The sequence below is a fragment of the Salvelinus sp. IW2-2015 genome, unplaced genomic scaffold (assembly GCF_002910315.2).
Source record: "Salvelinus sp. IW2-2015 unplaced genomic scaffold, ASM291031v2 Un_scaffold2848, whole genome shotgun sequence".
NCBI lineage: Eukaryota > Metazoa > Chordata > Actinopteri > Salmoniformes > Salmonidae > Salvelinus > Salvelinus sp. IW2-2015.
Window position 1 is genome coordinate 20348 of NW_019944148.1, and position 23860 is coordinate 44207.

The following is a 23860-nucleotide window of genomic DNA, read 5'->3' on the forward strand; positions in this document are numbered from 1 at the left end:
TGTGGCACCTGACCACACGACTGAACAGTAGTGCGACAAAACTAGGGCCTGTAGGACCTGCCTTGTTGATAGTGTTGTTAAGGCAGAGCATCGCTTTATTAAACAAGTTATACAGCTGCATATTAATATCTGCTACCGCTTGTCGTGCGGTAGCAGAGAGAACAGTCTATGACTAGGATGGCTGGAGTCTTTGACAATTTTTTGGGCCTTCTTCTGACACCGCCTGGTATAGAGGTCCTGGATGACAGGAAGCTTGACCCCAGTGATGTACTGGGCCGTACGCACTACCCTCTGTAGCACCTTACAGTCAGATGCCGAGCAGTTGCCATACCAGGCGGTGATGCAACCGGTCTGGATGCTCTAGATGGTGCAGCTGTAGAACTTTTTGAGGATCTGGGGACCCATATTTTCAGTCTCCTGAGGGGGAAAAAGTGTTGTCGTACCCTCTTCATGACTGTATTGGTGTGTTTGGACCATGATAGTTTGTTGGTGATGTGGACAGAGATGGGTTTGGTGATGATTCAACACTGTTAAAAAGTTACAAAAGAGAGATAACCTTCCGTTTACAAAAGGCACAAATTCTGTCCTTGGTCACGTGACCAGTTTTCGACCTTTATCATCACCTCAACCAAACTACAGAAAGACGTCATACTCTATAACATCATTGATTGGACGCGACTACTAGGTGGATCTCTTTCTGATTCGTGATTGGCTCAACCTCACCCTCCTGCCACTGGGGTACTCTGCTCCTTCAGCATGTGTTATCAGTGAAAATGGCGAGCTGGTGTGTACGAGCTGTAAAACAGAGTTACTCTGTTGTAGCATCTCCTTCAATAATAAGGTAATACATTACGAGGGTACATGTTAATACGGTTGTTCAGAGCATTGTCTGTAACGTTGTGCCATCACCCTTGGCCGGGTGCTAACGAATTGGGTAACGTTAACTTGTTATCTAACGACCTGTCATATAACCTTAGTTATTGTACTGCTTTCGTAATGACAGTTCAATAGCACATTTCTGATAGCAGAATCACATTTCATTCAATTCCTATGCGCCTTGTTCAAAACTGTTAGCCTATCAACTAATCCAATGCTAACGTTAACTAGCTAGCTATAGTACCGCAGGTTTTAATGTTATGCTATTTTGGGTGTAGTTTGGTGGCACACTATAGCAAAGGCAGTTGGCTTCGCTACTAAAATGTCACAATGTAGTTTACCTGTATATTGGCCAAGGAGAGATTGCAGTCAGCGAGACTCGCCAAGTGGGAGATGACAACCGGAAAGATGCCAGGGGAGGAAACGTTTTAATGGCAGGTGCCACCAATTATCGCCTTGCCTGATAACTTTTTGTAGTTACAATGTATGTAACGTTACCGTACATCATTACCTAGCCTCTTCGCTCCGGGAGACCTGTACACATTGGGGTCACCGAAGGCAAATCCGAAAGGCCTTATCTGTCGGTACGGGCCAAATGTGTGAACTGTGGTAAAAAATAAACGTTGAAATCCAAATTTTTCCGACGTACACTCCCTAGTCAGCAATATTCTGTAGTTGCCACAAGAAATTACCACGTGATCCCAGATGGCAGGGCTATTTTATGGAGATTAGGCTATATGAATTCTGTAAACTCCGGGAAAGTTTAATGTCAACGTTTCTTTTCACACATTGTATGGCCCGCACCGAAAGGTAAACCATGCTTGATTACATATTTGCCTTAGATGACTTGGGATAAGTTGATCTGAAATAGGTAAACCCAGAGGGCTGGTAAATATGTTTTTTGGTTACGGGATGTAACGTTAGCCTTAAGCAACGGGATACCAGAGGCTAACCATTACCATGGTATTACCATGTTAATTTAAAAAACATGTACCATATACAAATAATAATGTTTGGATACCAGTACAGTGCACTAAAGTGACCAATGCATTAACAGCTAAACACATGTTGTGTATCTAACCCATTTCTCTGTCTCTCTCTCTGCTCTGTTAGGGCATCCCCACGGCTCCTATGCACAGCAGCCCAGCAGAAAAGCGTCCAGGGGTCGGAGGAGGACCAGAATGCTGAGCAGAGCGCAGCAGAGAAGGTCCTTGCTGAGGAGAAGGGCCAGCTGGAGGAGCAGCTCAAAGAGGTCACGGTGAGTCTGGCTCCAGGGTGCAGTTTCCATATCAATCAATCAATCAAATGTATTTATAAAGCCCTTCTTACATCAGCTGATGTCACAAAGTGCTGTACAGAAACCCAGCCTAAACCCCCAAACAGCAAGCAATGCAGGTGTAGAAGCACGGTGGCTAGGAAAAACTCCCTAGAAAGGCCAGAACCTTGGAAGTAACCTAGAGAGGAACCAGGCTATGAGGGGTGGCCAGTCCTCTTCTGGCTGTGCCGGGTGGAGATTATAACAGAACATGGCCAAGATGTTCAAATGTCCATAGGTACAGATCTAGGATCACCTCCCCTCCCCCAATCCTAACCTTAACCATTACTAGGGGAAATAACAAACTGACCCAAGATCAGCGTCTAGGGCAGGGGTGGGCAAACTTTTTGTCTCGAGGGCCACGTCGGGATTTTGCAATTCAACGGAGGGCCACATTTTTGGGGGGACCAATTGTTTGTTAAAATCTATTTTCGGGGGCTTCACAAGTGGTGCAGTGGTCTAAGGCACTGCATCACTACAGACCCGGGTTCAATCCCAGGCTGTGTCACAGCTGGCAGTGACTGGGAGACCCATGAGGCGGTGCAAAATTGGCCTAGCGTTGTCCGGGTTAGGAGAGGGTTTGGCAGGCCGAGATTTCCTTGTCCCATCGTGCTCTAGCGACTCCTGTGGCGGGCCAAGAGCATGCACGCTGACACGGTGCCAGGTGTACAGCGTTTCTTCCGACACATTGGTGCGGCTGGCTTCCGGGTTAAGCGGGCATTGTGTCAACAAGCAGTGCGGCTTGGCTGGGTCGTGTTTTGGCTCTTGACCTTCGCCTCTTCTGAGTCCGTATGGGAGTTGCAGCAATGGGACAAGCCTGTAACTACCAATTGGGGAGAAAAAGGTCTTTATTTTTGTAAATATATATTTTTATAGCTCTCGGGCCGCTCTCGGGCCCTCCCCTTGGTCTAGGGGCAACTTTACCCTAGTTCTGGATCGCCACACCAGCCACTATAAGTCTGTTCCAATAGCCAAGCTAGAATACTACCTAGAATGAAACCAGTGTGTTAGGCATGGTTTCCTAGTGGTATACTAGTGTGGAATAGTATCCTGGTTAACCTCACCCTGTCTGAATCTCACTAGTCAGAAGAGCTTTGAGAACAGGATTGTCTCTTGGCCTCAGCTTTTCTGTCTGTGTCTACAGGACAAGTACAAGCGGGCCCTGGCAGACACGGAGAACCTGAGGACGAGGAGTCAAAAGATGGTGGAAGACTCAAAGTTGTATGGTAATCTAACATTTGCATATTTATTTGATTCTCACCAGTGAGACAGACATACTTATAGGTGGTATTTAAAACCATCCTTTTGGTTCATTGATGTCAAGCAACATGCAATATAAAGTTAATCTCTAGGTACAGTGAGCTCCGAAAGTATTGGGACAGTGCCATTTATTGTTGCTTTGGCTCTGTACTCCAGCACTTTGAATTTGAAGTGATACAATGACTGATGTTAATGTGCAGACTCAGCTTTAATTTGAGGGTATTTCCATCCATATCGGGGGAACCGTTTAGAATTGACAGCACTTGTACATAGTCCGACCATTTTAAGGGACAAATTTACTTATGTGTATCAAAGTAGTAAAAAATGTAGTATTTGATCCCATATTTCCAGCACACAATGACTACATCAAACGTGTGACTCTACAAACTTGTTGGATGCATTTGCAGTTCGTTTTGGTTGTTTCAGATTATTTTGTGGCCAATAGAAATGAATGGTAAATAATGTATTGTGTGATTTTGGAGTCACTTTTATTGTAAATAAGAATAGAATGTGTTTCTAAACGCCTCTACATTAACGATGTTACCATGGTTACGGATAATCCTGAACTATGTACAAATATTGCTCTCATTTCTAAACGGTTTCTAAACGGTTCACTCAAATTGAACGCTGGCAGTATGCGCTTTAACCTCAGTCATTGTGTAATTTCAAATCCAAAGTGCTGGAGGACAGAGCCAAAACAACAACAAATTTGTCACCGTTCCAATACTTTTGGAAATGCATATTCGATGATGTTGTTCATTCTATGTTTTCTAACAGTATACTAACTAATCTCTCCTTTCTTTCCGCACATTTCAGGAATCCAAGGGTTCTGCAAAGACCTGCTGGAGGTGGCGGACATCTTGGAGAAGGCGACGGAAAGCGTGCCCAGTGAGGAGGTGTCCTCTCAGAAGAACCCCCACCTGAAGAACCTGTACGACGGCCTGGTGATGACAGATAAACAGATCCAGAAGGTGTTCACCAAGCACGGCCTGGTCAAGCTCAACCCAGACGGAGGGCAGAAGTTCGACCCCTATGAGCACGAGGCTCTATTTCACGCCCCTGTGGAGGGTAAAGAGCCCGGCACGGTCGCCGTAGTAACCAAGGTGGGCTACAAACTCCACGGGCGCACCCTCCGGCCGGCATTGGTGGGCGTGGCCAAAGCCCCTTGATTTAAAAAAGATTCAGTATGACCGTGATGTAATTGTTGTTGCCTGGGTGACGGATCACCTTGGCTACTGCAGGCTGGTCAAAGCGCCCCACCCAACTCCCCAACCACCTAACGTTGCCTCAGAGGCGGGAATCCAACTTGAACTAATATTATTACCATGGACTACATCACAGCCTATTTTGACTTTGCATACCGATTCTCCACCCTTTTTCCGAAGTGTGCACTTGCTCACTCCCTGTCATGGATTAAAAAGCATTGGATTGGCTGGAGGGAGTTTACGGCATTGTTAAATCCATGATAGGAAGTATGCAAGTGCATTCTTTGGGGGAAGGATGTAGAATTGGGACACAGCCCATGTATCTGCCAGGCACAATTATGTTTTAGCAGAAGCAACACTTGTGATGGCACGTATAGCACAGAACCAGTTTGACAAGTCATTTCAGTCATCAGGATCAGATTCCAGTCCATTCTTTGTCCAGTCATTGTAATTGTTATGGATGGGAGAATGTAATGTACCTCATGATTATATACCAAACTGCTGTCATTGTTTTCATTGGACAAACAGTACTTTCAATGAATTTAATTGGAATATATATATTTTCCCCTGTAAGTAATGCTGTCTTTGGCACAACTTAGCCCTGTATATTGCCGTGTTTGTATAGCTTCCAGTGACAGCTTAACATGTAGTCCAGGCCTCTCCAACCCTGTTCCTGGAGAGCTGCTGTCTGTAGGTTTTTGCTCCAACCTCAGTTGTAACTAACCTGACTCACCTCACCAACCAGCTAATTGTTATAATCAGGTGCGCTAGATTAGGGTTGGAGTGAAAACCTACAGGTCGGTAGCTCTCCAGGAACAGGGTTGGAGAGCCCTGATGTAGTCTATGCTTCATTTTGAGAAATAGTCTGTACAGTTTTAAGTGAATGGAGGTGAAATATGCAATATTACACAATACATTAATGCTGTATGTATGTAAAATACTTCAGAGGCAACCACAGACGTATTGTTCAGGTGCTGCACTAAGGTAGGAGCCGGCCGGAGTATGGTTGTCAAAATGAAAATACGCTCAGGTGAAATCTAAAGATTCACCGGAGATATGCAATCATGCTGTTGAGGCTCTAATGTAGTCATTCCAGACTTCATGACAGCACAACACTGTATCTCGCTGCTATGGCAGATGTCACCCTAGTGGTGTGGGACATAGACAGTATAATGACGTTAATTAGTCTTAACTACTTAGACTGGATAGTCTGTGTGYCTGTAGCAGCTTCCGAGTCCCAAACAACCGGATGTTCTCGGTTTTCAGGGGAAGTGGAAAGCGAGCCCTGTTACACGTTAACAGAGACGGTACAGTATGTTTAGAAAAACACTGTGTTAACCAGGAGACACTCTGTAACTCCTCCTCCACATTTACTGGATTGGTTGAACAGTGCAGAAGAGAACCGCCCAACAGTTTGTTTTTCTTCTCGTCTAGATCCTCTACATACGGGTCTTGTTTCATGCGTTGCTTTCACGACTGCTATGTTAGATTTAGTGTGCCTGTGGACAGTTGTCCTGTTCAGTGCCACAGCAGCGTCTAATAAACAGATTCACTTGGACTCGCATGTCCACTGATTGTATTGTTTTTAATTGGCCCATTTCCCTGTATGTAGGATCATGAAGTGTAGGACACTGTCGGCAAATATTACCACATACTGAACTCACCAAATGCTGTGAAAATAAACCAAGGAAGCAATACAGTATAAAGTATTTTCATTTTTAATACAGAACATACCCTTGAAGTTGTTTTCGCCTTAAACCAGATAAGGAGATATGTAGTATTTGATTGTAAACTATGCCAGTTGTTGGGACAAAAATAAAATCTTCCAAGTAGATGATGGGAGAACCAAGGGGCCTTGTCAGTGTCCGGATACTCAGAGGCTTATGGGGAAGAAAAATATAGCATTTTTATTTCCTCTGGTATGGTAAATGTACTACGATATTAATCAAGGCCTATTCGAATGTAGTCACGACATTATTTCACAGTGTCTAATGTAAAACTGTCTATACAACCAACCCACATCTCTACTGAAGTTCACCTCTGTTTTAAACAGGCTAACTGGACATCAGAGGGAGAAGGTGCCAAGGGACATTTTAAAGCACCCGTGCTTGGAACAAACACATTTCACATAATGGAAAAACAATGTCTAATACCAACTGCGCTTTTCTGTGGCAGTCCTTTTTCTCTTCTACCAGAATATTTCTGCCCTTTGATAGTGTGCTTGCAAGGCCATACGTGAACACTAACCCAGTGGTTCTAAACATCAACAAAAGGTATTTCCCCATTCAGTTTCACAACCCCTACTTTGAGGACCACTGCACTAGCCTTATTGAATGATGTGACTGTAAACAAACAATGACCCAGGAAGATAGATGGAGCAAATGTAGCAGGTATATCATTTTTTTTTTGAAAACGATGACTTAACTCCCTTTGAATAGATGGAACACTTAGCAAACAAAACAGCAAGCAACGAGTCACAATACAATAATCATGCAGCACATTAAGAGGCTAAAACCAGTCTGGCAGGACGACACACAGTTAACACCACAACCCCCCCCCCCCCCAAACAAGGGGCAGGCAAACTTAACCGTTGGTGAAAAAAATAGATCTGCAACATTTTTGATTTGTGCTTTAGGATCGCATGTCATTGGTTAATGCCAATATTTAAAGCTTTTTATTTTCTTTAGAARTCGAGTAGAATGAATAGCCTACTAGAATCAGAAAACGTGCAACGTGTGGAGCAGAATAGTACGGAGGAGCTAGGCTTATCTACTCCCCTCACAGTGCCACATTCTGAGCCTGACACACCACAAAGCTACAGCGTCATAATGGGGATTACCGCAGTGCTTTATGAAAGCGTTAGCTGCCAAATACTGACCCCTCTATGCTTAGCAGGCCATCTCTTCATGGTAAGAATGATGATGATAACCCCTGCTTTCCAACACAGTGYGACTGTATTGCTGTTTGAATAGGCACTAACCTGTGCTCTCCAAGACAACATCCTAACCTAAAAGGAAGCTAGCCTGGTCCCAGATCTGTTTGTATCGTCTTGCCAATGACCATAGGAGTTGGCAAGATGGCACCAACTGATCTGGGACCATACTTAAAGGAAGCAAACTAGAGGAGACAAACTACACAATTATTTATAGTTTGAGAACAGCTTTGAAAAACAGTGTTGTCTGGTTTGCCCAGTAGTATTAGGTGATCCTTCACTGCAATAAAGAGAATGTATCATCTACCCATACATTATCATTCATATGGATTCAAATACAAAAATATATATTTGTTCCACGTTCTCCTGTAAATGGTATCCAAACTTTTTTTTAAGAAAGGGGAAATCTTTTGCAATGTACATATTCACAAACAGTCCGGTGGTCGACGACTTGGGTCAGAACTTGACAAAAGTTGGTCAAATTCAGCTTGGTCCAATCTGGAGTTTACGACACATCTCACATTGTTTATAACAAGACACAGAGACGCAACAATCCAACAAGAGTCATTGTCCCTCTACAATCCTTAGTCCCCACAAACTCCATACACATTGTTAGGACGTGTCCCAGTCCCTACAAAACCCAATGGGATTGTTAGACGTGTCCCAGTCCCTACAACCCAATGATGGTTAGGACGTGTCCCAGTCCCACAAACCCAATGGATGTTAGGACGTGTCCCAGTCCCTACAAACCCAATGGATGGTTAGGACGTGTCCCAGTCCCTACAAACCCAATGGATGGTTAGGACGTGTCCCAGTCTCTACAAACTAAATGGATTGTTAGGATGCGTCCCGGGATATCCAGCCGCTCTCTGTGAGGAAGCTGAGGATGCGTTTCTTGAGCACCTTGTCTAGGTAGCTGGGCAGCCGGCTCTTGGAGGGAATGCCCTGGCTCTTCTGCAGATGGTCCTTGATGATGATTGTCTTGACAGTCAGGTAGCGCGTGGGGCTGAGGTTAAGTGAGTTGCACAGCACCTTCTCCCGGTCTGACAGCAGCTCGAAGCCCGCCAGGTTCTCTATGGCCGGGAACTCGCCATCCTTGCCCTCCTCTTTGATGACACCGCCGCCCACTCCGCCACCTCCTGTCCCTCCGCCAAGCCCTCCTCCTGTGCCGAGCCCTCCGCCCCGGCCCGWTTTCGAGGTAGCTACGCTCTTGTTCTCCTTGCGTTTCTCCCGTTTGTGCCGYGCCGCCTCGTACTCAGCCGCCTCGTCCAGTCGCGCGATGCCGTTGCGGCGGTAGCGCTGCAGCTCCCGTACTTTGGCGCGCAGAACGCGCTCTTTGTGCATGTTGTGGAACAAGTCCTCAAACTCCCGCTGAGCCATGAACTGGCACATCCCCCGTAACTTGACCCGCTGCTCCTTCTCCTCCTTGGGGATCTTACGCTTCGGCACTGTCGGGACGGCTGGAGCTCCCGGTGTCACCGCGGGTGTGGTTGGCGTCGGAAGGCTCCCCACCGCTCCGACGACGACACCMCCACCTACAACTCCCAGCGTGCTTTGCTTCTCCTTCTTGTCGCGGCCTAGGAAGACAGGCACCAGGTTGTAGTCGCGGGCCACATTTTTGCGGCGCTGGCGCTCGCGGAGCTTGCGCACGTACATGTCCACATGCGCGCGCTTCATCTCGATCTCCACGTCTTCATCGTCGTAGTTGACCGACAGACCGCTGATGAGCTTCTCCGCCTCCTGGTCGTACTCCATCTCATAGTCGTCGCGGAGCGGCATGTAGCCCAGCTGTTGCTGCTCGCCCAGGGTCACGTCCAGCGGGGGCAGGGGGGTGGTGAGGCTGGGGGACAGGGGGCCACCGCTGGGGCAGGTGTGATCCGTCACCCGGTTGGGGATGCTGTCGGGGACGCAGGCCTTTCCCAGGTTGCCATGGATGTACATGCCGACGTAGTGGTCCATGACATCCTGGGGGGTCCGAGAYGCCCCTACATGAGTGGCCATGTCCTCCTGAAAGACCAGCACACACACAGACCAGTGTTACTGAGAGGGGTATACATGCCTGCAAGCATTTAGGCTACACAGACACACACATAATGCATGCATTGCTATACGTTCACTATTAGCATAGACGTGTGTTGAATTCCATTGATAGGAGATCTCAACAGATCCATTGAAACTGACTAGCCTACATTACACCAAACGTTTCCTGTATGTTCATAATGCATTGCACATTTGCAACATCGTGGATTGTAATGTGCGTTAGCATGGAAAAGTTGCATTCATCACAACTTAGCTAGCTAGCTGTATACAGGACTAAAGTACATTTCAAGTATTGCAGAGTTGWTCGATATGGCCAACTCTCGACAGAACCTGGCTGTCAGTCTGAAGTTGTCAAATGTATACGGGTCTATATTGTGTTATTTTTCAAGAGAGCAACTTTACTCATTCACATTTAGTCTACATATTTTTATGCACGTGTTTGTATTGTATAGCAATCTGAAAAGTAGCTAGGCTATAAAGTGTAATACCCAGTTTCCAAAGCCATATTGCTCGATCGCGTCGAGGAGCGACTGCTCTTCCCTGCTAGTCCATCCTCCCTCCGCTTCGGGACCCCAGAGGGTGAAGCGCCCGCCGTCGACTTGCTGATAACCGTGCCATCGCCGGTGATTACCGATTTCTGCACCCGCGGAGAAGCACTCCGGACAAAGTTCGATATCTGGGCAGTCAGTACAGCGAAGCCGCAGATTCGTAACGTCTGCAAGGCAGTTTACGCAGTACTTCTTTCCTAGGTCGGCCATGTTGCTGGCTTCTGCTTGTTGTTGGAAGCAGCAGTGCCGCGGAGGGAGGGCTTGCGTACAGGAGTGTCTCTGGTCAGACTACTGCGTCTCATTAATATTAACGAACTTGGCGCAAACGCCTGTGATTGGCTTACATGCCCAGTTTCCAGGACAACTCAAAACACAAATGGTTTCATTAACGAACAGTTGCTTATGTGTGAAGTTCTCGTTTAGGATTTCTTGACCTCGTTTTATCCTAGAAAACACATATCTGTCTTGATATATTTKAATGTTGCCTTACAACCGGGGACTTAATTGACACACGTGATTTTCTAGCTTGTTTTTAGCCAGAAATACTTAAACTAAATTCCCATTCTCATGGATGGGAATGCAGAGCAGAAAGAGAATGACCCTGGGTCCAATCCCAGCACTGAAAACACAGAGCTGAAGAACGATGAGCAWCTCCAGCATACACCAGCTGAAGAGCCCTCAGAAGAGGGCAAATCCACTAATGCTGATTACAGTAAGAATAAAGCTGACACGGCTGCAGATGAGGCTGAGGAGGTGGTAGCAGTGGAGCAGAGTGGGCAARAGTCTGAAAAAGCTTCACCAGATACTGCAGGGGAACAGGCAACAGAGGATATCTCAGCTGAGACAGAGGGAGGGAACCCAGCCGCTTCTGAACCAGKAGAGGGCGCTGGAGATGAGTCACCCACAGGAGCCAACCTACCAACAAGTGAGACATTCGAAGAGGGAGAGGGCCCGGAGATGAAGCCTCTAATAGGGGAGCCTCTCTCCCGCGAGGGGAGCCTCACACTCGAGGATGTCTTCAACAACAACGATGATGAAGACGGACCGCCAAAACTAGACCCAGGGACTCCCGAAAGGGAGAGTTCCGTGCAGGTTGAGGAAAAGGGTCCCTCTCTAACCAAAGAGACGGGCCCCAGCATCGACTACAAAGAATACATGAACTTCCTTTATGAGTTGCAGGCGGAGAAGGACAAACTGAGCCAGGTCAATGGTCAGCTCCAGATCAAGCTGGTGGAGTACTTCCGCAAGAAGACAGGTGATGACGCACGTCCTGAGAAGGAGAAAGCCGTGTCGGACCAGGAGCAGCGCTACCAGAAGTACATGGCCATCATGGAGGACCTGAAGTGGCAGCACCGGCTGGACTCGGAGGCAGCCCAGCAGCAGGCAGAGGAGCTGAGGCAGCAGAGCCAGGAGAAGCTGGGCCTACTGGAGACCGAGTGGAGCGCTTACATGGCACTGAAGCGCGACGTGGCCGTGACGGCCCTGAGCCGGCGCCTTGGGAAACAGGCGGCGGCGGTCGAGGTAGAGCAGATCCAGGCGGCCGAGCAGCGGCGCCAGAAAGAGCTGGTCACCGTGCGCCTGGAGAATATCAAGCTAAAGAACAAGACGCGCAGGTTTGAGGCCACACTGCGTGCCAAGGAGATGCTCGCTGAGGGCCTGCACCTCATCGACTTCGAGCAGCTGAAGATAGAGAACCAGACGTATAATGAGAAGATTGAGGAGCGCAACGAGGAGCTCCTTAAACTGCGCAAGAAGATCACCAGCACAGTCCAGGTACTAACCCATGTGAAGGAGAAGCTCCAGTTCGTGCAGATGGAGAACCAGGCCAAGCGGGCCCAGTTGGCTGAGGTGGAGGTGGTGGTGGCCAGGAAGAGGGATGTGCTGACCAGGACCAAGCAGGCCAGGGATGGCCTCCGCATGGACAACCTGAAGCTGCGCCAGCGCTGCGGCCTGCTGGGCAACGAGACCCTGCTGAGGGACTTTGAGGAGAAGGTGGACGCCTCAGACGACCTGGAGGAGAGGCTGGAGGGGCTGAAGAGGAGGCACGCAGAGCTCATACTGAAGTGTGCCGGGGTCAAGAAGAAACTGGAGCACACCAAACCCTAACCCAAACCTTAATCCTAACCCTAATCCTAACCCAAACCTTATCCCAAACCTTAATCCTATCCCAAACCTTAATCCTAACCCAAACCCTAATCCTAACCCAAACCCTAAACGTAACTCAAACCTTAATCCTAACCAATACTGAAGTGTGGAAATCGAGGAGCGGAGGCGAGGAGAGGAAACGTGGAAACAATATGCTCGTAGGAAATGAGACTCCTTCTCCACTCACGCGTCATCSGGCAAATGACATTTACAGTGGTGGAATGACAAAATTAAACGTGTAAAGTAATAACGCTAGTTGTGCAAGACATGTTATAGATTWWWWWWWWTAAGTAGCGTGTTGTTTTTAAATGTGTGCATGTAAAAAACAGCTGATTCAAAGGGGGAGTGGCAGATTTCAAAACTCTTCTGCAGAGCATACACAGAGGATGCATTTCAGTATCCTTCGCCAGAGGAGTTTAGAGGCAGGTAGGAGAGTCTTTGCGAAGTCTGGTGATGTGATAAGTGAGGGTAGTAACCAAGGTGACGGAACTCAGGGGCAGGGTTGGAGGCGGTGTCTACTTGGGGCAACTTCACGTCTGGTTGGCTGGGGGTTACTCCTCGGTTCACCTACTAACAMATTGACACTCTCCTCGACCACTTATTGGTTTCCGGGTCACGGAGGAAAGAAGGACTGAGGAGTCGAGGAGAGGACAGACTTTTCCAGTCTGTCAATTGAGAACTGATTAACATCGGCCTATAGTCTAAGAATCTCCCAAGGTCTATATGATCAGTCAGAAATCACCAACTGGTCATAGAAGGAAACCATATGTATTATAATCAGTAGTCTGTTACTTTATTTGCTGACATGTTTTAGTTGTTTTGCATTTACAAACACCTGATAATATAATAACAGTTGACACGAAGGAAATTGTCATACTCAAKGTTGGTGAGCGGTTTATTTGCAACGAGTTTAAGTTGTTGTTAAAATGTGAAATTCAAATTACATTACCAAATTTCCCTTTTCTCTCAGTGGTTTAGCAGATAGCAGAAATCAGATGCCAAAAAAACATTTCMATTTCCTGTAAAATCAAGTACAGGCCAGGGTGGAAAGAATTAGTCACTTATCAAACATCTTTATCAAAWAAGAAGTGTCAAACTGCTGACACATTTAGCTCTTTGATAATCAGCATCATCTACTTACTAACAACTGTTGGTTCAAAGCAATACTGTGCTGAGCACACATCTTTCWTGAAATATCACTTTATTTTCAGCCTAGCGTCATTCAGGAGGATGTGTTGAAATTAGGTGAACTCCTTCAAGGGGAGTCTGACTAAGTTTAATTTCTCCAGGACTCTGCGGACCCAGGGTGCAGTGACATCCAAGCAAATCTCTTGACCTGACATCTTCAGATTTGCACTGTGCATAGGACAACAGGGGAGAGTCATAAGAAACAGCTATGTTACCTCAAACATTCACAACAGGAAGTCGATATTTTACCGTAAGAAGAACATGCACATTTGGGCATAGATTAGGTTTAGGAACGAGGGTAGGGTTTGGGATAGTTTCAGATGTTAAAGGCAGGGAAAGGCATAAAAGTTAACATTGTTTAGCGTACATTTATACACTGCCTTCACAATGATGCTCTCTCTCTCTCTCTCTCTCTCTCTCTCTCTCTCTCTCTCTCTCTCTCTCTCTCTCTCTCTCTCTCTCTGTTCTGTCTGTCTGTCTCTGTGGGTTGTGGTTGTGAAGCAAAACTGTAAAAAGTACTGTGTAACAAAGATTGTGGTGAGTAAATGATGTCCAATAATACAGTAATGTGATGTCCAATAATACAGTATAAAGTACAGCAGTGTAACTATACATAACCTCCAAATCGTTGCAGCTTGGAGAGGGTGGGTAATACTCTATTTTAGAGATGAGCCTTCCTATCCTTCTGCCGTACTTCTTGATGCACTTGCATCTCTGCAGACTAGGCCTGCATGAGACAGAAACAGAGAAATACACTTGATCAAAGTCACTACTGATATGCACTGAGTGRACAAWACATTAAGAACACCTGCTCTTTCCATGACAGACTGACCAGGTGAATCAAGGTGAAAGATATGATCCCTTGTTRATGTCACTTGTTAAATCCACTTCAATCAGTGTAGATGAAACAGAGGAGACATGTTTAAAATCGATTTTTTTTTAGCCTCGAGACAACAGAGACATGGATTGTGTATGTGTGCCATTCAGCGGTTGAATGGGCAAAACAAAATATTCAAGTGCCTTTGAATGGGGTATGGTAGGAGGTGCCAAGAACTGAAATGCTGCTGGATTTTTCACACTCAACAGTTTCTCATGTGTATCAAAAATGGTCCACCAATCAAAGTACTTCAGCCAACTTGAAAAAACTGTGGGAAGCACTGGAGTCAACATGGGCCAGCATCMCCATGGAACGCTTTCGACACCTTGTAGAATCCACGCCCCGACGAATTGAGACTGTTCTGAGGGCTAAAGGGGGGGTGACATTAAAGATATGTTTTTACAGTAAATGGCTGGAGGTAAAATAGCTATACTACTACCCACAACCCACCACAGTAAGACATAGAAACATAGTGATTGACCACAGTAAACTGAGAATAACAACTGTAGTTACCCCCGTTCTCCAATGCGTCTTGTGGACCCATTGGGTTCTGGTGAGCCTGGGGKTGGTGGGGGTCCTAGGGGTGCTGGAGATGCTGGGCGTGCTTGTCCCTGTTCACTAGTTACAGGGAAATCATCAAAAGATAATGTCATGCTTAATTCCCATGGTGGTGTCATGCTCATTTGTTCCTCTGTCTGTGTGGTTGGGGACGAGGATACTGCAGAGGTGTTTGGGCTGGGGGTTGTGGTCCCTTCCCAGTCTGGGTCAGTTGAAGGCCTGGGGAATGAGGAAAATATCCAAATATTACGATTTGTTACATGCTCAGTTAAAATAACCACAAGGACACAGAGAAAAAGGACGTCAGATCTTTACCACAATATGCAAGCGATGTAAAAAAAAAACTAAAAAAAAAACTGCAAAAGGGTAAGAAAGAAAGGTCCCCACTGATATGAGTAAGGACGCACAGCTAAGTGATTTGATCAGATGAAGAAAACAATGCACAAACAAGCGTCAATGGAGAAACWAAAAATGTAACTAAGACCTCATATTGTATTATATCTTACCCACAAACTCACCCAAACAGTGGTGCAAGGTATCTTGTGAGAGAGGTATTCACACAAACCTTCCTACCATCTGCCAGTGTCTCACTAGGAGAGAATAGCAGCAATGGTTAATGGCTGATAGATACTGACCATTCAACTGGCCTTTGACCATTAACACATTGTCATAACCCGTTCACCCGCACAAACACACTCACGTACGGACACACACACACACGCACTCACACACACACTCACATGATCTCTGTGGAGTTACACACGTCCGGTGCAGGGAACCTGAACTCTATGCTCATGACAAGAGACTGGTCAGTTGTGTGTTCCTGCCACGTCTTGCAGCGACATCCTTCCCTCTCTATCGGCCCCAGTTCCCCACGGCCTGGTGGGATGTCTTAACAGTGACAACGTCAATCGGTCATTGATAAACTGATTTTCTATTGCAACTACAGCATCACAACTACAGTCTTAAAAGAAAAGGTGCTATCTAGAATCTAAAAGGGTTCTTCGGCTGTCCCTATAGGAGAACCACTTTGAATATCCTTTTTTTGGTTTCAGGTAGAACCCTTTWGGGTTCTATATAGAACCCTTTCMACAGAGGGTTCTACATRGAACCCARAAGGGTTCTCCTATGGGGCCAGCCGAAGAACCCTTTTGGATCCCTTCTTTCTAAGAGTGTACACATTCAGCTTGTTGAACTGACTAACATAGGCCTATAGACTGAAATATGTAGCTTACCCATGAAGTTCGCCACAAGTGATGAAGAATTGACAGCCGGTTGAAGAGTGGAGTTTATATCTGATAAAAGATATTAAAGCAGGATGTGATGGACTTCTCTAACCTGTATTCGCTTGTGATTTATGGATGAAGATGACTTGTGATGTCTTTAAGCTAGGGAGTGACCCTTGTCTTACAGCGACACCCTTCCCTCTCTACCGGCCCCAGTTCACCACTGTCTGGTGGGAAGACTTGAATAAGTAAATCGGTTATTGATAAATCTCTATTTGTGATGCAACTTCATATGACGTGTAATTGTTGATTCACAACTGTATCACAATTCAGCATGTTGAACTGATTAACATCGGCCTATAGTCTAAAATAGCTTACCCAAATCAAATCAAAGTTTATTAACCATGACCTCAGCTGCAAGTGATGAGGAATTGACAGACGTTTCTGACTCTGAGGGAAGAGTTGAGTTTGCAAGATACATGACTCAAATCTGTTATTAAAGTAGGATGTGATGGATTGAATGTGTATAACCTCTAATCTATACTTTTGGTATGAGGTCTTGTGCTCTAAGGATGAAGATATCTTGTTAKAAGTTTCAAAGCTAGAGTGACCCACCTTCCTTGTCATCTGACGGTGAAGACATTGCCAGTTGTGTTCTCTCAGCTGCCTCCTTGTTGGTAACTGTTTGTCTGGGCTCTGGTTCAGCGGTTGTACAGTGCGAATCATCAGAGATTTTCAGACAAAACTCTTCTAACCTCACGGCTTCCACATCTGTATCTGGGCTCTCCACTGTGGTAATGACAGTATGACAGGAACATAATGTACCAACAGCAGTAGATATACACAACGTATTCCTATGCTGATGATTGAGAGAATATATTTAAAGCATGTGACTTCAACAAAGTCAACAAATCTAATTGAAATCAACAAAGTCAGTACAACAGAAAATGTGAAGAATTATTGCAAAATTCAACGACACACATTTAACATCATTAGCAATGTAATGAATGAAGTTGGTATTAACAGCACAATCAAAAAACAAAGCAGTAATCTATGTTAAGTAGGTTTTACCATCTATGTTAAGTAGGTTACCATCTATGTTTAGTAAGTTACCTCTATGTTAGTAGGTTACGCATCTATGTTTAAGTAGGTACATCTATTGTTAAGTAGGTTACCATCTATGTTTAGTAGGTTTCCCATCTATGTTAGTAAAGTTTACCATCTATGTTAGTAGGTTTACCATCTATGTTTAGTAAGTTACCATCTATGTTTAGTAGGTTTACCATCTATGTTTAGTAGGTTTACCATCTATGTTTAGTAGGTTTACAATCTATGTTTAGTAGGTTTACCATCTATTGTTAAGTAGGTTACAATCTATGTTTAGTGGTTTACCATCTATGTTTAGTAGGTTTACCATCTATGTTTAGTAGTTTACCATCTATGTTTAGTAAGGTTTACCATCTATGTTTAGTAGGTTACCATCTATGTTTAGTAGTTTACCATCTATGTTTAGTAGGTTACAATCTATGTTTAGTAGGTTTACCATCTATGTTTAAGTAAGATTACCATCTATGTTTAGTAGGTTTACCATCTATGTTTAGTAGGTTTTACCATCTATGTTTAGTAGTTTACCATCTATGTTTAGTATAGGTTTAACCATCTATGTTTAGTAGGTTACCATCTATGTTTAGTAGATTACCATCTAGTGTTTAGTAAGTTTACCATCTATGTTTAGTAAGGTTTACCATCTATGTTTAGTAAGTTTACCATCTATGTTTAGTAAGATTACCATCTATGTTTAGTAGGTTTTACCATCTATGTTTTAGTAGGTTTACCATCTATGTTTAGTAGGTTACCATCTATGTTTAGTAGTTACCATCTATGTTTAGTAAGTTTACCATCTATGTTTAGTAGGTTTACCCATCTTGTTTAGTAGTTTACCATCTATGTTTAGTAGGTTTACCATCTATGTTTAGTAGGTTACCATCTATGTTTAGTAGGTTTACCATCTATGTTTAGTAAGTTACCATCTATGTTTAGTAAGTTTACATCTATGTTTAGTAGGTTTACCATCTATGTTTAGTAAGTTTACCATCTATGTTTTAGTAAGTTACCATCTATGTTTAGTAGGTTTACCATCTATGTTAGTAGGTTACCATCTATGTTTAGTAGGTTCCATCTATGTTTAGTAGGTTTACCATCTATGTTTTAGTAAGTTTACCATCTATGTTTAGTAAGTTTACATCTATGTTTAGTAAGTTACCATCTATGTTTTAGTAGGTTTACCAATCTATGTTTAGTAAGTTACCATCTATGTTTTAGTAAGTTTTAACCATCTATGTTTAGTAAGGTTTACCATCTATGTTTAGTAAGTTTACCATCTATGTTTAGTAAGTTTTACCATCTATGTTTAGTAGGTTTTTACATCTATGTTTAGTAAGTTTACCATCTTATGTTTAGTAAGGTTTACCATCTATGTTTAGTAGGTTTACCATCTATGTTTAGTAAGTTTACATCTATGTTTAGTAGTTTACCATCTATGTTTAGTAGGTTTACCATCTATGTTTAAGTAAGTTTACCATCTATGTTTAGTAGTTACCATCTATGTTTAGTAGGTTTACCATCTAGTTTAGTAAGTTTACCATCTATGTTTAGTAGGTTTACCATCTATGTTTAGTAGTTACCATCTATGTTTAGTAAGTTACCATCTATGTTTAGTAGGTTTACCATCTATGTTTAGTAAGTTACCATCTATGTTTAGTAGTTTACCATCTATGTTTAGTAAGTTACCATCTATGTTTAGTAGGTTTACCATCTATGTTAGTAGGTTTACCATCTATGTTTAGTAAGTTACCATCTATGTTTAGTAAGTTTACCATCTATGTTTAGTAGGTTTACCATCTATGTTTAGTAAGTTACCATCTATGTTTAGTAAGTTTACCATCTATGTTTATTAGTTTACCATCTATGTTTAGTAGGTTTTACCATCTATGTTTAGTAGGTTTACCATCTATGTTTAGTAGGTTTACCATCTATGTTAGTAAGTTACCATCTATGTTTAGTAAGTTTACCATCTATGTTTAGTAAGTTTACCATCTATGTTGTAGATTACTTATGTTTAGTAAGTTACCATCTATGTTTAGTAAGTTTACCATCTATGTTTAGTAGTTACCATCTATGTTTAGTAGTTTACCATCTATGTTTAGTAAGTTTACCTCTTGTTTATGTAGTACCATCTATGTTTAGTAAGTTTACAATCTATGTTTAGTAAGTTTACCATCTATGTTTAGTAGGTTACCATCTATGTTTAGTAGTTTACCATCTATGTTTAGTAGGTTTACCATTCTATGTTTAGTAAGATTACCATCTATGTTTAGTAGGTTTACCATCTATGTTTAGTAAGTTACATCTATGTTTTAGTAGTTTACCATCTATGTTTAGTAGTTACCATCTATGTTATAGTTTACCATCTATGTTTAGTAAGTTTACATCTATGTTTAGTAAGATTACCATCTATGTTTAGTAAGTTACCATCTATGTTTAGTAGGTTTTACCATCTATGTTAGTAGGTTTACATCTATGTTTAGTAGTTTACCATCTATGGTTTAGTAAGATTACCATCTATGTTTAGTAAGTTACCATCTATGTTTAGTAAGTTACCATCTATGTTTAGTAGTTTACCATCTATGTTTAGTAGGTTTACCATCTATGTTTAGTAGTTTACCATCTATGTTTAGTAAGTTACCATCTATGTTTAGTAGGTTTACCATCTATGTTTAGTAAGGTTTACCATCTATGTTTAGTAAGATTACCATCTATGTTTAGTAGGTTTACCATCTATGTTTTAGTAAGTTACCATCTATGTTTAGTAGGTTTACCATCTATGTTTAGTAGTTACCATCTATGTTTAGTAAGTTTACCATCTATGTTTAGTAGGTTTACCATCTATGTTTAGTAGGTTTACCATCTATGTTTAGTAAGATTACCATCTATGTTTAGTAGTTACCATCTATGTTTAGTAGTTTACCATCTATGTTAGTAAGTACCATCTATTTTAGTAGGTTTACCATCTATGTTTAGTAAGTTACCATCTATGTTTAGTAGTTACCATCTATGTTTAGTAGGTTTACCATCTATGTTTAGTAGTTACCATCTATGTTTAGTAGGTTTACCATCTATGTTAGTAGGTTTACCATCTATGTTTAGTAGTTACCATCTATGTTTAGTAAGTTTACCATCTATGTGTAGTTTACTTATGTTTAGTAGGTTACCATCTATGTTAGTAGTTTTACCATCTATGTTTAGTAGGTTTACCATCTATGTTTAGTAAGTTTACCATCTATGTTTAGTAAGTTTACCATCTATGTTTAGTAGGTTTACCATCTATGTTTAGTAAGTTTACCATCTATGTTTAGTAGTTACCATCTATGTTAGTAAGTTTACCATCTATGTTTAGTAGTTTACCATCTATTTTAGTAAGATTACCATCTATGTTTAGTAGTTTACCATCTGATTTTAGTAGTTTACCATCTATGTTTAGTAAGTTTACCATCTTGTTTAGTAGGTTACCATACTATGTTTAGTAAGTTTACCATCTATGTTTAGTAGTTACCATCTATGTTTAGTAAGTTACCATCTATGTTTAGTAGGTTACCATCATGTTTAGTAGGTTTACATTTTTTAGTAGTTTACCATCTATGTTAGTAGGTTTACCATCTATGTTTAGTAAGTTACCATCTATGTTTAGTAGGTTTACCATCTTATGTTTAGTATGTTAACCATCTATGTTTAGTAAGGTTTACCATCTATGTTTAGTAGGTTTTACCATCTATGTTTAGTAAGTTACCATCTATGTTTAGTAGGTTACCATCTATGTTTAGTAGGTTTTAACCATCTATGTTTAGTAATGTTACCATCTATGTTTAGTAAGTTTACCATCTATGTTAGTAGGTTACATCTATGTTAGTAAGTTACCATCTATGTTTAGTAGGTTTACCATCTATGTTTAGTAGTTTCCATCTATGTTTAGTAGTTTACCATCTATGTTTAGTAAGTTACCATCTATGTTTAGTAAGTTCCATCTATGTTTAGTAGGTTTACCATCTATGTTTAGTAGGTTTACCATCTATGTTTAGTAAGTTACCATCTATGTTTAGTAGTTTACATCTATGTTTAGTAGTTACCTTATGTTTATAGGTTTTACCATCTATGTTTAAGTAAGTTACCATCTATGTTTAGTAAGGTTTACCATCTATGTTTAGTAGTTTACCATCTATGTTAGTAAGTTTACCATCTATGTTTAGTAAGTTTACGCATCTATGTTAGTAAAGTTTTACCATCTATGTTTAGTAAGTTACCATCTATGTTTAGTAAGTTACCATCTATGTTTAGTAGTTTACCATCTATGTTTAGAGTTTACCATCTATGTTTAGTAGGTTTACCATCTATGTTTAGTAAGATTACCATCTATGTTTAGTAAGTTTACCATCTATAGTTTTAGTAAGTATTACCATCTATGTTTAGTAAGTTACCATCTATGTTTAGTAAGATTACCATCTATGTTTAGTAAGTTTACCATCTATGTTTAGTAAGTTTACACATCTATGTTTAGTAAGTTACCATCTATTTAGTAAGATTACCATCTATGTTTAGTAAGTTACCATCTATGTTTAGTAGTTTACCATCTATGTTTAGTAAGATTACCATCTATGTTTAGTAAGTTTACCATCTATGTTTAGTAAGATTACCATCTATGTTTAGTAAAGATTACCATCTATGTTTAGTAAGTTTACCATCTTATGTTTTAGTAGGTTTACCATCTATGTTTAGTAGGTTTACCATCTATGTTTAGTAAGATTACCATCTATGTTTAGTAAGTTACCATCTATGTTTAGTAATGATTACCATCTATGTTTAGTAAGTTTACCATCTATGTTTAGTAGTTTACCATCTATGTTTAGTAAGTTTACCATCTATGTTTAGTAAGTTACCATCTATGTTTAGTAGTTTACCATCTATGTTAAGTAGTTACATCTATGTTTAGTAGGTTTACGCATCTATGTTAGTAGTTTACCATCTATGTTTAGTAAGTTACCATCTATGTTTAGTAGGTTTACCATCTATGTTTAGTAAAGGTTTACCATCTATGTTTAGTAAAGGTTTACCATCTATGTTTTAGTAGTATTACCATCTATGTTTAGTAAGTTTACATCTATGTTTAGTAAGTTACCATCTATGTTTAGTAAGTTACATCTATGTTTAGTAAGTTTACCATCTATGTTTTAGTAGTTTACATCTATGTTTAGTAAGTTTACCATCTATGTTTAGTAAGGTTTACCATCTATGTTTAGTAGGTTTACCATCTATGTTTAGTAGGTTTACCATCTATTTAGTAGGTTTACCATCTATGTTTAGTAAGATTACCATACTATGTTTAGTAAGTTACCATCTATGTTTAGTAGGTTTACCATCTATGTTTAGTAAGATTACCATCTATGTTTAGTTAAGTTACCATCTATGTTAGTAAGTTACCATCTATGTTTAGTAAGGTTTACCATTATGTTTAAGTAGTTTAACATCTATGTTTAGTAGGTTTACACATCTATGTTTAGTAGTTTAACCATCTATGTTTAAGTAAGATTACACTATGTTTAGTAGTTTACATCATATGTTTAGTAGTTTACCATCTATGTTTAGTAAGTTTACCATCCTATGTTTAGTAAGATTAACCATCTATGTTTTAGTAAGTTACATCTATGTTTAGTAAGATTACCATCTATGTTTAGTAAGTTTAACATCTATGTTTAGTAAGTTTACCATCTAGTTTAGTAGTTACCATCTATGTTAGTAAGTTTACCATCTATGTTTAGTATGGTTTACATCTATGTTTAGTAGTTACCATCTATGTTTAGTAGTTTTAAACATCTATGTTTAGTAGGTTTACCATCTATGTTTAGTAAGTTTACCATCTATGTTTAGTAAGTTTACCATCTATGTTTAGTAAGTTTACCATCTATGTTTAGTAAGATTACATCTATGTTAAGTAAGTTACCATCTATGTTATAGTTACCATCTATGTTTAGTAGTTTACCATCTATGTTTAAGTAGGTTTTACCATCTATGTTAAGTAAAGATTACATCTTATGTTTTAGTCAGTAGTTTACCATCTATGTTTAGTAAGGTTTACCATCTATGTTTAGTAGGTTTAACCTCTATGTTTAGTAAGTTTACCATCTATGTTTAGTAAGTTTACCATCTATGTTTAGTAAGATTACCATCTATGTTTTAGTTAAGTATTACCATCTATGTTTAGTAAGTTTTACCATCTATATGTTTTAGTAAGTTACCATCTATGTTTTAGTAAGATTACCATCTATGTTTAGTAAGATTACCATCTATGTTTAGTAAGTTACCATCTATGTTTAGTAAGTTTACCATCTATGTTTAGTAAGTTTACCATCTATGTTTAGTAAGATTACCATCTATGTTTACGTTAGAATTACATCTATGTTTAGTAAGTTACCATCTATGTTTTAGTAGTTACCATCTATGTTTAGTAGTTTAACCATCTATGTTAGTTAAGTTTACCATCTATATGTTTAAGTAAGATTACCATCTATGTTTAACAAATATGTCAGCTGTTTGGAGCTGAGTAAATGTTACAATTCAGTGGATAAAAATGTTGATATAC

The 23860-nt window shown here is 41.2% G+C and overlaps 3 protein-coding genes across 3 annotated transcripts; 2 read left to right on the forward strand and 1 right to left on the reverse strand.

Annotated features, from left to right (window-relative positions):
- The first annotated feature begins 730 nt into the window (after window positions 1-730).
- LOC112074856 (GrpE-like 1, mitochondrial) lies at window positions 731-6230 on the forward strand. The gene is made up of 4 exons (XM_024141941.2): window positions 731-841; window positions 1990-2134; window positions 3336-3417; window positions 4268-6230. Exons 1-4 carry the CDS (start codon window positions 774-776, stop codon window positions 4618-4620), a joined length of 648 nt encoding a protein of 215 aa, XP_023997709.1. The 5' UTR covers window positions 731-773; the 3' UTR covers window positions 4621-6230.
- Window positions 6231-6358: 128 nt separating this feature from the next.
- On the reverse strand, window positions 6359-10482 carry LOC112074855 (transcriptional adapter 2-beta). Its single transcript, XM_024141940.2, has 2 exons — window positions 10117-10482; window positions 6359-9595 (listed from the first exon to the last, which is right to left on the reverse strand). The coding sequence occupies exons 1-2, from the start codon at window positions 10384-10386 to the stop codon at window positions 8426-8428; spliced, it is 1440 nt and encodes a 479-aa protein (XP_023997708.1). The 5' UTR covers window positions 10387-10482; the 3' UTR covers window positions 6359-8425.
- On the forward strand, window positions 10438-12661 carry cfap184 (cilia and flagella associated protein 184). Its single transcript, XM_024141939.2, has one exon. The coding sequence runs from the start codon at window positions 10744-10746 to the stop codon at window positions 12280-12282; it is 1539 nt and encodes a 512-aa protein (XP_023997707.1). The 5' UTR covers window positions 10438-10743; the 3' UTR covers window positions 12283-12661.
- The last annotated feature ends 11199 nt before the right edge of the window (window positions 12662-23860 follow it).